Source organism: Alosa sapidissima, chromosome 1 (assembly GCF_018492685.1).
Source record: "Alosa sapidissima isolate fAloSap1 chromosome 1, fAloSap1.pri, whole genome shotgun sequence".
Taxonomy (NCBI): Eukaryota; Metazoa; Chordata; class Actinopteri; order Clupeiformes; family Clupeidae; genus Alosa; species Alosa sapidissima.
Genome location: NC_055957.1, coordinates 15894506 through 15908392, shown reverse-complemented (window position 1 = coordinate 15908392; position 13887 = coordinate 15894506). Strand labels below are relative to the sequence as shown.

The 13887-nt window shown below is 46.1% G+C and overlaps 1 protein-coding gene across 2 annotated transcripts; it reads right to left on the bottom strand.

Annotated features, from left to right (window-relative positions):
* Window positions 1-497: 497 nt before the first annotated feature.
* On the bottom strand, window positions 498-13455 carry gnb4a (guanine nucleotide binding protein (G protein), beta polypeptide 4a). Of its 2 annotated transcripts, none has more exons than XM_042077172.1 (10): window positions 13359-13455; window positions 10049-10151; window positions 8745-8783; window positions 7796-7902; window positions 7156-7219; window positions 6282-6444; window positions 5598-5664; window positions 4773-4974; window positions 3684-3900; window positions 498-3242 (listed from the first exon to the last, which is right to left on the bottom strand). In XM_042077172.1, the coding sequence occupies exons 2-10, from the start codon at window positions 10103-10105 to the stop codon at window positions 3136-3138; spliced, it is 1023 nt and encodes a 340-aa protein (XP_041933106.1). In that variant the 5' UTR covers window positions 10106-10151; window positions 13359-13455; the 3' UTR covers window positions 498-3135. The 2 variants fall into 2 exon arrangements, with proteins under 2 accessions (XP_041933106.1, XP_041933017.1); XM_042077083.1 differs by lacking the exon at window positions 13359-13455 and adding an exon at window positions 12157-12387.
* Window positions 13456-13887: the final 432 nt, after the last annotated feature.

Here is a 13887-nt window from a genome sequence, read left to right as displayed (position 1 = left end):
GGTCATGACTTTTACAGGCACATTCACTGATATACCACTTACGCTTTACCTGTTAATACTGGTCCATTTGTCTTGGACGTCTTCTGAATTTCACATTAAGTTTAACTCTACATTTCTTTTTTGTAAACGACAGCTGTGATTCTAGTCTGGGGCTTGTGGCCCACCTCAGAGTGAAACGCGCCCATCAGTGTTATGAAGACTTTGCAAAAGCAATAGATGCATACAGAAAGCATCGCAAAAACTGTGAAACCACATAAAAAGTTTTTTTAAAAACAAAAAGTTAATGATTTCCTGACAATGACTGTGCTACAATACACACATACACACATGCACGCTTGTCTGCAAATCTGGAATGCTCAGTGTATGTATGTGTGCTCTACTTGTGTGTCGCCAGGAAGCTTTTTAATGTGGCAGTATAGAAACATCTCTGTGTAAAGAGCCGACTGCACTTTCTCCTCTCAGTCTCTCACCCCACACTCTTCTTTTCTCTCTCTCTCTCTCTCTCTCTCTCTCTGCAAGACCAGCCAGTTCACTTCCTGGCAGGCTTGTTTTTATCACGTGGTTGATAAGAATTCCGATGAGGCAATCGTCTCAGCACTCCGGCATGGGCTCCTGGAAACACTTTGGCACCAAAAACATCACCACGCCAAATAAGAACTTCACTTATGGTCACACTACACCCCTCTCCTTCCCAAAACTACTGAGCAGTTCTTTCTCTCCGGGAAAAAAAACACTTATTTTGTACACTTGTCACTCTCAACATGACTTCTATGGGTTCTTGGCTAGTGCTTATCTTCTCTATCTACACACTCAGACGGGGACATTCATAAAAAAACAATGTGCCCCTAAAACTGATTTGACACTTAAAAGTGAGCTGTTAAAATGTTGATGTCTTCTCTAAATGACCCTTTGATAGTCTTCCACACAGCAGTTGCCTACACTTGTGGATTCCTGCCAGCCATTTATTCTAATGATGCCGCTTTACTGACCAGTCCAAATACTCATAATTATGAAGGCTGTGTAGTATGCTTATAGTGCAGACAGTTGCTGTTGACAGTAAACTAAATATATATTTCTTTCTTCATTGTGTAAATTCATAATGATGAATTATTGAATTATTTCTATTATTTAATTCTACCTTCAACACTATGCCACCTTGACGCCATCTAGTATTTTACATGTCAATTTATAAATTAATTTAGTTTCTTTCAGAAAAGAAAACATTCAAAGCATTATTTGAAATCCTACCTTTCAACGTAAGCATCTGCTTCACAAGTACAGGCCATAGAGCAATTACCTATTTAAAATCTTTCACAGTGTGATACCATTTGGCCATGGCTGCACCTCAGTGAGAAATACTCTTGATTAAAATATTTAAGGGCAAAGCCTGTCGGTTTTAAGTGTGGACTGGACACTCTTCGTTTTTCCATCAGGCTGGCCCTGAAATACAGGCTAGACAGTGACCAGTCTTCTGAGTTCTCATGTATGCGCCAACACAGTGCAAACTCAAATACGGCTATGAGCAAACTGACCTCGGTGCTCATTTAGGACACGACTTATGGTGCCACCACAGCTTTCATTCCATCAACTTCCAAACTGGCACGAAAAAAAAGTAATCAGGCTATCCCATCCATTAGAGTGAGCTATGGCAGTAAGGCTAGCTGTTGGAGTTCACTTTCCCATGTAAATATACTTGTCATTCGAGGGTGCACTTGATACAACCTTAAACCGTAAACACTGGTCTGAGGTCCTGAGCATACAAAACAAACCGAGTATGAGAAGGCGTGGGCACAATTTTCGTTTACTGGCTACTGTGTGCTGAGTATAGGTGAATTTTCCAAGCTAATATTGGCACCAAAAAAGGAAGGCGGGGGGCTTGAACTCAAGAGTAAAGTGATCACACAGTAATGACAAAGAAAGGCCTCTTGTTAAGACTGCAGTCTGAGTGTCCACTGCGGGAGATTTGCTATCAGTACCAGCATTGAAGAGCACTTCACACGACAAAGGTACAAGGCTGTGAGTAGTGTGTGCTGAACAGACACGTGACTAGCTAACACGCTCGGGGCGTCAGATACAGGCCTCGAGTGGACATGTGAAGCGGACGAGAGGTAAACTAAAAACCGACGGTCAAATTTCGTTTGTTGATACTAGCACCACAGCTCATTGTGATTTACAGGCATGTTTTGTATGGGTATGAAGAACAAGGAAGCAGCACAGAGCCCATTCTACAACAGTGCAACTAACGTGGGTGCAGGTGCTCAATTCCATTCACTCACTCACTCGTTCATTCATTCCTCAGTACATCCAACGAGGTGAACCGTAGGATCGAATGTGAAAAGTGGGTGTTGAGTGACCATACATGTCGAGTGCAGGTCAGAACGAGTGCCAGGGCCGTCGTCCTCCTCGGCCACACAGACAGACCCTCATGAGCACTCCCAACGGCATCAACGGTTCACGTGTGAATGCAAATACGCGTAAACATATTAGACGAAGAAAAAGGAAATAAAGGGAAAAGGGGGGGGGGGGGGGGACAAAACAAAAATCCAAGCAGGACGACAAACAGGAACGTACTATGACGACTTCACACACAGAAAGCATTCATACACGTCAGAGGTGCATATGTTATATGCGCACGAGCACACGTAATGCCAAAGTATATGTACAAATGTGGATCATATCCTCTCGGCTCCCAGGGTGGGTGGTGGAGGGGCCCCTCAGAGGGAGGCGAGCCCCCAGAGACCCCTCAGGAGGGAAACTTCTAGTCTCTTTAGGACAGACAGTTAGGATGTGTGGAAAGCCTGGTTCTAGTGAGACTGGACAGAGTGGGTAGGGGTCAGGGTGGGGGTCAGGGCGTTCAAGAGGGGTGGATTGGAGAGCAGGGACGGTAGAGGACCAGGTCACCTGGGATGGAGTGGGGGGGGTAATGTGGGGTGGCAGGGGTAGAGTGGTGGGGGGGGGGGGGGGGGTCTATGGATGTGGTGTTTTTATGGGTTTAGGGTTGGGCTGGGTGTGGTAGGGAGGGGAGGGGAGGGGAGGGGCAGGCTGGCTTCTCTGGGGCGGCGGCTTGTGTGCTGCGGTCGCGTTGTGGACCGGACCGACCTGCTCTTTTGCTCCGCGGGCCCGCCCCCCTGGAGATCAGTTCCATATCCGCAGGAAGCTATCCCATGAGCCCGTGGCCACAGCCATGCCGTCGTCTGTCACCCCTAAGCAGCTGACCCTGTTGTCATGACCAGCCAGGACACCTGGGGAAACGGGAAACCCAAGCAGCAATTAGACAAGACAAGGTGCCCAGAACAACCAAACTATTGACTGCCAACATCATTGCAGAACCTCCTTCATCTCTGACAAGTCAAGTATTTCTTTGCTACATCTGGGGAGCTATTCTACTGATCCACTTCAAAAACTCAAAGCTGGTCACAATTTCCTTAAAATAGCTGCTGCACGCACCAACAACAGTGTGTGCTGTGTGCTTACAGTTGTGCGACAGTGTGTTAACTTCACTTGGCAAGCCTGCACTTTCAACTATGAACTACAAGTTCACATGATCACATGACACGAACTATCAAGTTCATACATTTAAACAGGCTCCAAAGGGTTTAGAGAATGCATGTTGTCATGACAATACCATTCTAAAGAACATCACCCCAGTGGAGATGGTCCCAGCCCTGACCAGTGTGTCCTACCTATGCGCTCTCCCTTCAGTGTGTCCCACACGTTGCAGTTGAAGTCGTCGTATCCGGCCAGCAGCAGGCGGCCGCTCTTGGAGAAGGCCACGGAGGTGATGCCGCAGATGATGTTGTCATGGGAGTACATCATGAGCTCCTGGTCGGCGCGCAGGTCAAACAGCCTGCAGGTGGCGTCGTCCGAGCCCGTGGTGAAGGCGTTCCCGTTGGGGAAGAACTGCAGGGGTCAAGGTGAAATGGACCAATCAACAACCACACACCAGCTCAATGCAAAAGGAGATGTATGCGTCTAATGTGTGCGCTCAGTGCTACCAGTACATACACCGAGGACAGGGCTTTCAAAAGCCTCTTAGGTGGGGACCACATTGGCCAGCGGCAAGCGGCAGGCGGCATGCGTAACGCAGTGCTCAGACCGTAATAAGTTCTATCTTGTTGCTAAGTAACACAAACACTTTGCCTAAACTGACAATTGAATATGCTCGCATTGCGCTTTGAAAGTTGAATCAAGTACAACGCTCAGCTTGTTACGCTAGCGTTCAAGTTCAACGCTAGTGTTACGCTAGCGCTGCCACCGTTCCGCTGCCGAACCATAGAGAACGATAAGAAACCTGCTGCTTGCCGCTGGTCAGTGGGATCCACCGCCTTAGGGTAGTAGGCACTTCAACATTATGCGTCACATACTTGAATAACCTATCATGGCTCATACAGTAGTCATGTCACCATAACCAGAATGTACACCAGAAACCCAAAATAGTGATCAGAATCACACAGAGCAGAAGTGTGAACGTCCACACACACAGAATCATGCCCAAGTACTGTACAGAGGCGCTGGACAAAGCTCCAGCGAAAACACTGCCTACTCATGCACGCGCACGCACACGCACACGCACACGGATGGTGCTTACACAAGGCGTCTGAAGTTGTAGTGTAAGCCGAGCCAATATGCCAATGCATGCTTACACACACACACAAAGATAGGGATTCTGGCTCTCATGCGGATGGTGCGTCTGCATATGGCGTTTGTAACCTCTCACATGCAAATGTCAACACACACACACACGACAGATAGACAAAGACTGTGGCACTCACACAGACAGCGTTGATGTCGGACACGTGTCCGATGAAGGACTGTCTGCACATGCCGTCGCGGATGTCCCACAGCTTGGCGGAGGCGTCGCAGGCCCCGGACACGAAGGTGCGTGTGTCTGGGCTGAGAGACAGGCTCATGACGTCGCCGCTGTGGCCGGTGAAGCTGGTGGCCTGCTGGCCTGTCTCGATGTCCCATAATGCACTGCAAGAGAAAGGGGGCACGGGGAGCGGGGTTTAGAGCACCAGAGCATGACGTACAGCATCAGAGGGAATGATGCGCACACACACACACACACACACGCACACACACACACACGCACACACACACGCACACACACACGCACACACACACGCACACGCACACACACACACGTCAGCTGGTTTTCTGTCCCAATAAAATATTTATCCCAGCCACCGCCCTCTGGTTAGATGAGTGTTTGTGTGTGAGAGTGTGTGTGCGCATGTCTTAAGAACGCTAACTAGGACCATGGACTTTGACTAACAAGGAACTCAAAAATGTCTTTAACAAACATCAACAGGCACTCTGCCTAGGGAGCATTTCAATATTTCATTAACATTAGCGATGCAACCTAAGCCTTCCTGCACAAAGGCAGTGCCGGAATAAACCATGGCATCATAATCATCATCATCTGAACAAATGGCCCAATTTAGCCTGCTCTAGGAGACGCAGCGGTAAATGGCAGTACAGTGTGTGGAGTAGGAGTGCACGTCACAGCTGCTGCCGCGTGGCTAGCAGCGGCACGACGAAAGGTTAGGCTGTGAATGTTAAATGTCAGATCTGCCGCCTCTCGGCTCTGAACTCACCATGTGGTGTCTCCTGAACTGGTGAGGATCTGGCTGTCATCCAGGAAGCGACAACAGGACAAGTAACCTGCACATACACACACAGACACAGACAAGGGGGTCAGGCGCACTGTACTGACTACAGTATCACTGGACACTGGATTTTCAATGCAAACGTCAACATGTTCAGCCATTTCACTGTGTACTACAACATTAACAACATGACTGTTTATTCAGCGTGTCAGTCACTGACTAAAATCAGCTCCCAACAGCACAGCATGACGATACTTAGACTGTCACAGTGGCCCGTCTGTCTTGATATTCACTAGGTCCATCCACATCAGAAGAGGAGCAAGGCATGAAATCCGCTCACAACTACCCAATTTGGGAACAAATGTGGCTAAATCCAATCAAACCCTGCAAGAGAGGTTAATTTCACGGACTTCGCTCTCTCGTCATCAGGCTCTACGCACAGAGACTGACATCGGCCTGCGGTGAGGTCTTATTTCAGCAGCGCTTCACAGCGGTGGCGCCCTTAACCCTGAACCCTGTGACTTTGGCCTTGCCAGAGCGCTGGACATTTGAGCTACACGAGTCTTGTAAGCACTCCGGCCCTATCGACAGCATCTAAAACATGCGCCAGTGGCCTCTGGGAGGACGTGATGCGAGGGCCGTGGCGGCCACAGGCGTTCCACTCGGACTGACCTGTGTGGCCAGGCAGCTCGCGGGTGACACGGACGTTGCCCTCGCGGGTCTTCAGGCTGTAGATGGAGCAGATGTTGTCCAGGCCTCCGCAGGCCACGTAGTTGCCAGAGGGAGCGTAGGCACAGGTCATCACCCAGGAGGAGCGCAGGGGGATGGCATGCATCTGGCAAAACACACACACACACACACACACACGCGCACGCACCATTGTTACCATCAGCTCACTCAGATGACATGCAAGGCAACTTATGCAAGCAATTTCATAGCACCCTTTGCCTGACTTGGATTGGGCTGAACAAGGCCTTTTGCCATCTTTTGCGTTTTTGAGAAGCAATATGGGCCCAGGTAGCAGAATTGGGAAACGCACCAGATAGTGAGCTGTGTTTTAAGTCTGGGTATTTTCCTCAGGATATGGAGGGTTAGCTTTAGCCAATTAGCTTCCAAGTTGGCTGCCACCATCTTTAAAACTGCTGTCTGACATGTGCTCACTTCTGGCCCCATTTTCACAAACAAGCCAATTAGGTGCCACATTTCTGATGGCCACAAATATGTCATCAATGTGGATTGGCTGATCCTCCCAGCAGATAATTGCCAGCTCAACTATCAATCTGCATCGATGACATACTGTTGTACTCTACACTGTCTCCAGCTGTAATGTGACACCCAATTAGCTAACTCTAGCTGGTGACGGAAATGAGCCCTGTGAAACGGCATTTTGAAAAAGATGGTGGCGGTGAATTTTTAACTTTTTTGGCTGCCGTAGCTAGCCAAGCATGGTCTACTGAAATGAATGGGGGCAGTACTTCCTCCCTCTCTCTAATTCTATATAATACATATATGGTTTTCACCAACAGTCATAGCCTGGCACAATTACCTTGTTTGTGGTGTAGCTGTCCCAAATGATCAGTTTGCCATCTTGGGAAGCACTGACAAGGAGCCTGCACGTTGGAAAGGCCACACACACACACACACACACACACACACACACACACACACACACACACACACACACACACACACACACACCAAGGGGTCAAGGACAGCATTTCTAAGATGTGAGTAACACATATGGCAACATATGAGAGAGCCCCGGCGACCTTCACACAGCAGAGGGGCAGTTGGCACCCAGCTCCCTGCCCTTCTGCTGGAACACAGATGCAGGGGGCATTAGAGGGAGGGATATGAATCTATGTGTGTGAGCTTTGGGTGTGCTTCAGTGAGAGAATGTGTGTGTGTGTGTGTGTGTGTGTGTGTGGGGGAAGGAAGCCGATAACCATGGAGGAGGAGGGGTGGGGGGTGGCCACGGGAGAGAGAATGATCTCAGGATACCCCCTGAGTCGGGAGCCGTTTCATGTATAATTGAGTGAGAGAGCTGACAGCGCTGGCCGCGCTCTGTAGAGACATCCTCCATCCCTCACCCCCCTCCCTTCCCTCCTCCTCCCCTCCCCACCCCAGGTCCTCTCTCACCCCCTACCCCCACCGCCCCTCCAACCTCCCTGACACGGAGCACTGACCTGGAATCAGTGGCCCAGTGCATGGCGTAGATTTTGGCAAGGTGGCCGCGGAGGGTCCGCCGGGTCCTCATCTGGATCCGCCCCACTGAATCCAGACCGGCCGTGATCTGACGGAGGAGCCCAAGAGGGGGGGAACAACGTCATTGACATGTCTACTTACCAAACAGACTATTTTAGCCAATTATTTTTATACAACAGTGTGGACATAACGCCCGCCCCCCCCCCCCTCTAGAACATTCTGTGTCTCCAGGTGCAGACACTGAACTTGGAACTTTATCACTTAAGCGCTAACAGCGATGTCAACCACTGGCAATGGCGAATCAACCACTTATTTGCCTGAAACAGACAGCGATATGGATACAGAAGTACAAAACAGAAAACCTCTCTGAAATGATGGATTTAAAAAACAGACACCAACCCACAAGGGTAGATGATGTTTAAATTTTGATGGAAGACCTTGGCATGCTGGATGGTGTTTAATATTTCAGAGCACTTAAGAGCATGTTCCACATGTAGGTTAGCAGCAGTGTGGCATGCCTGGGCTATGGTAGCTACTGAAAACAGGCCAGTGGAGAAGAAGCATAGAATTTCCTCTCTTTCCGTGAAGACTTCTCTTAAATGGTTCTTTTGGGTGGGAGTGAGTATCTGTGTGTGGGTGTATATGTGTAGGAAAGAGTGAGTGTGAGAGAGATAGATTGAGAGAGGGAGCTATGGATCCTTTCAAGAGAGTTCCATTATCAGCATCATAGTTGGCCCCACAAGACTTCCTTTTTAACATTCCATATGTTATCTTAATGCAGAGGAAGTAGATTGGGGCCCAAATAGAACGTTCAAGCATTGTTTTTGTTTACCTTGTTGAAAGGGTCTATAGAGAGATAGAGAATGAGACAGAGATAGAGAGAGATGGAGATAGGGAGAGTGAGCACTGAAGGGTTGAGCTGGTTATTACCTGGGACAGACTGGAGTCACTACAGGCTTTCCTGGCATCCTGAAGAGTGAGGAAAGAGAGTAAAAATGTGTGCTGCCGTCACTCAGCCTTATGTAAAACTGGCTCCCCAGTCACCCTTTTCTTTTAATCACAGCTTTCACTTCATTCACAAAGACCCCATGCACCCGCCCAACACTGATCCTCATTATGAATTCATTGGAGGCATTAATGGGGAAAGTCATGTAAATGTGAATCAGACAGTGGCCTGCTGCAAGCCATTACTGAACTGTGGTTCTTCTGCACACAGAAAGCAATACTAAAGCAAAACTAAATGCTGTCATATGTACAGGTATCTGATATACAGGACAAATATATACATATAATATCCAGTAAGAGCAACACATTTCCTTTAGTACCCTGTTCTTGCATGTAGGGTGCTTGATGTGGTGAATCTACTGTATAACCTAATGTACTTCAAGTAAACTTAGGGGGTGTAGATTGTCCAAATTTTTAACCTGGTTAATTATGCACCATTTCAGGTGAAAGCACTCCTTAAATCACACCACCTGGTTCAAGAAAAGAGTCAATTTAGCAACTCCAGAGGAGTCAAAAGCACTGGAGATGACTGATCTTCTGAACCGAAGATAGAACTCCATAAATATTGGCCTAATATTACTACTGAGCCTGCTTGCACATAATGGGGGAACATTACACAATCTTAAATATTTGTAATTTTGTATGACCAGCTTCTGTTTACAAAGAGCTAAACCTGACAAACACAAATTTGAAACGTAAAGTGAATCCTGCTAACCAAGGGGATTTACTGATGTTGCTCTACTCTGGGATATGTCTGCTATCTGTCAGCAAGAACAGGCACATTTAGGTAAGAGCCTTAAGGCCCTTTCACATCAGGTCCGAAATTTTTGGATGAAATATATCAGCATGAAATTACGCTGGCAATTAAAATACATGTGTTCTTATTAGTCTTCACATACAGTAAGAACAAAATTTGCTGTGATGAAAAATACATTAGAGAGTAAACAAATTCCGTCATCAGTGTGTAAAGACTAATAAGAATACATGTATTTAAATCACCTGCATGATTTTGTGGGAATACTTCATGTGAAAGTGCCTTTACACATGAGAGCACTTTCTGCCAATAAGCTTATGTCCAAACACACGCCCTTATCAATGGCGACCGCTCTCCAGAATTATGGTGCCTCTTTATTACCTCGGGCTGGACACTTGACCATTAGAGTGGACCCCCCAGGCCCTCTGTGCCCTCGTCCGTCCCTGTCTTGCCCCCCACACACACACACACTTACTCGGATCTGATTCCGAAGCTGCTCCGCCTCTTGGCGCAACTGCTCCAGCTCGCTCATGGTCCTCTGCTGGGGTCTTCACTCCACAGCCCACTGCTGCTGACACCTACAACACATACACACACACACACAGATAACGCATTTTCACCCCTGACTTGATGTACAAGGGAGGTCTGGCATGAATTTGCTTCCACCAAGGATGTATGATTTAGCTGGCTAGAGTTTCCACTGAGGACATTCTTCTGCTTATTTAAAGCTATGACCAGACGCAAACACGTCATTGTCGCCAGGCTGGACGCACAGCCTGTGGTGACAGTGGGCAGGAGCGCTGTGGATGTAACCCATACTCAAAAGCCACAGCAAAGACACAAGAGACTAAATGCACAAAAAAAACTAACTCTCGTTGTTTTGAAGGAGGAAGAACTGCTTGGCGTAGTCTCTCACGACAACAGGTTTAACCAAAGTCTGGTGCCACTTCCTAAAACACTCAGACTGCTCTCAGTGATGCCGGTGCACTCTCCAGCCACAGAACTAGACAAGCATAGACTAGCCTGCATCACTTCCAGGTCTGGTGATGCCAGTGTTCTGCCACTCATAACATCGGGGTAGCTGCTCACATATCAGTGGCAATAAGACAGGTGGGTTCTTAAAGCTCTCCCAACCAAACCAAGACAATGACATTGCTATGAATCACTCATGACTCATTTCACTCTATCCATTCCTTACATGCTTGCTTGGGCCTACTTTTTACTAGGCTGGTGGTGCAATACTGGAGATACCCTTTAAAAACAGTGGAGAAGTGTCAACTACAGGAAATGCAGCTGGGTGTGACCTTGTGTGTGATAGGTCATGCTCTCCTCTTTTTTGTCACTGAACTTCATCAGGGAACTAACGGTAGTATTTCTTTTTTGCGTACTGTAATGTTCCTGCACAACAGGAAGCTAGTTGTTCGCAATGCTTTCATAAACAATCCAGCCGAAAGTAACGCTGATTCGAGTCCACCAACTGAACACGGGTGTACACTCACATTTGACAGCGCATGATCAGCTGCATTGTTAACCATTCGGGGTGACAATCTCTAACAATAGGAACATAATTCAACAAGTTCACGTTACCATCATTTACCAATTTCTTCTGAGGTAAATTTGGTCTACAAATTATTTAAATAAGAACACAGGCACAAATCACAGTGTGTGGGTCACTGAGTATAACGTTACCATTCAGCCATGGGTGGCACAGACACAAAATTCAAACATAATCGGTGGACCGTGTAGGTTCCGTTGATAGGACAAGGTAAACTACCAGCAGAGCTTCTGGCATTTGAAATTTGGCATTAACAAGTGTCAAGAACGTTCGCGAGGTGACGTTGAATGAGCTATGTTTAGCTATCTAAATAGCAAGATAGCTAAAAACCCTAACATGGTGTGGAATGCCATGGAGACTCCCGTTATTTGTCAACCATACAACGATCGAATGCATAATGTAAATGCAACTGGCAATTCTAGTTAATTGAAAGAAAATTAGACGTGATCACTTCAGTGATCAGTTGAGACCAAGAACAAAACCAGTTAACGTTACCGAGCAAACAACCCAGCTGATTTCAGTGAAAACATTCACACCATGGCTAATTAGCAAGCGTTCGCTAACTAGCTGGATGGATAAAGGTATTTCATACAGTTATGCCATCAATATCACAGTGTAATTGGCTGTAATGTTATACAGAGCTAACCTGATAATTACACTGATTGTAAACTATAAGAAGTTTAAGCCTGACTAAAAAACATTAGAGAGAACTAAGGTTGCGTTATCCCACAGGTTGCACTGAACGCCAAGTTAAGCGAAAGGATACAGGAGACCCACCTAAGCTAACAGGCCTGGCTACGTGAAAACTAACCGTAACTTGTTGAATATTCGTCTTGATCAAATAACAGATAAATCATTAAGTAATATTACAGTTGTAACAAACTCTTATAGTGTGGTTAACCATCGAGTTAGTTAGCCATTATATAGCTAATTTAGCCTGCTAACCAGCTGTCTTATTTTACAGCAGCTACTTAGCTAGGTAGCAAGCTAGCTACTTGTGGTGTCATGAACAACGCCAGCAAACTTACGTGCTGAGAAAGGCAATTTAAAGTAACGTTGAAGATGAATCCACCTTTAGACACCATTCATATTTCCTAAGTGAAGCAGATTCTGAAATGCAAAGTATGTCCTATATCCGATATTATCCTAAAATTAGGACACCGCCGCGTCAAACTTGCGAAATTTAGTCAATTCACCCGGCGATTACCACACCCATACTAGTATTGGGAACATGGTAACAGTCGAAAGTAGGGGAGTGATTGTACATGTGTGTCTTAACCAGTTTACAGAAACATGAAGAAAGCACTCTGATTTAAAAAAAAATATATATCTTCTCCATACTATATTGATCACAAAGCAAAAACGACAAAAACAATCTTCTAGAAAAAGAAACATTGTTTAGCAAGTGGTTACGGGTAACCCTTAAACGAACATGGTATTGTCTGCCAGCTTCCTCCTCCAGTACAGGGCGAGTGCAGCTCTAACCAGCAGTCTGTAGGATATGCCATTTGTTATTAACAGAGAGCTTAAGTGCTACTTTATATTGCACCACACATCAATCATTATCCATTCCTCTATAAATATGACATTGCACTAATAGCCAGGCGCGAAAATGTGCATCGCCTATGTATTAGGCATGCGCAAGTGCTGATATTGCCAAAGTCTGATTTCCTCCTTTTTGGTAAATCTACCTAATGTTCAACAAACAGAGCCATGAATACTTGAGGAAAATGCGTTCATTGCAAGTGTTTTGTGCAACATGTATTGTATACTGCAGGCTAGCACTGTGACTGTAAATCCAAATGACATGCATCTGAAATAAGTGACCCTAGTGACAGATTTGTTTTGCCTACCTAAGCCACTGTCACTGAATACCTGCACATTCATGACCTTTTACAACTAGGTTGCAACTTAAATACATATTTTATTGGCTATAACATTTCAGATGAACTTGCAGATCATATTTGACTGAAGGAGTTAAACTCCTCCAAGTTTCCAAACCAATTTTGAGGGAATGACTGCCATTACCATGCATAATTGTCTATAATTAAACCAATAAAAGTGCTCAACAAAAGAGATGTTCACACCATTTTAATTTGTGCACTAACACTGTCCATACATTGTTCAAAAGGCATTGTGTAAAAGCATAAAAGCATTGTGTAAAATGTAAAAGCTATTACCTATACACACTTTTAAAAGTAAAGATCTCAATTAAGAACACCAGGCTTACCTTGCAATGATTTTGTGTGGAGCGTCCTATGTCCCTTTGTGTTCCTGGTAGAACGACGGTAAAGTGGACCTTGGGGTCCTGAATGGGACAATTCGGTGAGGAGTCAGACAGGAAGAAGTCAATATGATCTACTACATCAGGGCTTGGAAAGCATAGGTGGGGCTGGTGATGGTAGTGTGTGTGTGTGTGTGTGTGTGTGTGGTGTTTGTGTGTGTGTGTGTGTGTGTGTGTGTGTGTGTGTACACTGGCTGTTGGGGGTGGGGGGGTTGCCAGTAGTAGAGAGGATGTGAGGTCTTAAAGGAGCAGTGGTCTTATGTTGTTATATCTACTCTATCCATGATCTGATTATAGCAGGACAAATATTGGATGAGTGCATGTATTTATCTTGCAACTCTATTCCAGTCTTTTTCATTCATGATATAGGGTGAAGTAGCAGAGGAACCAGAATGGACCAATGCAAATGTTTTTCTTTCAATCTCTAATGTAAGGCAAGCCTATGTTATGAAGAGATGTTCCCATTTGCCATTTT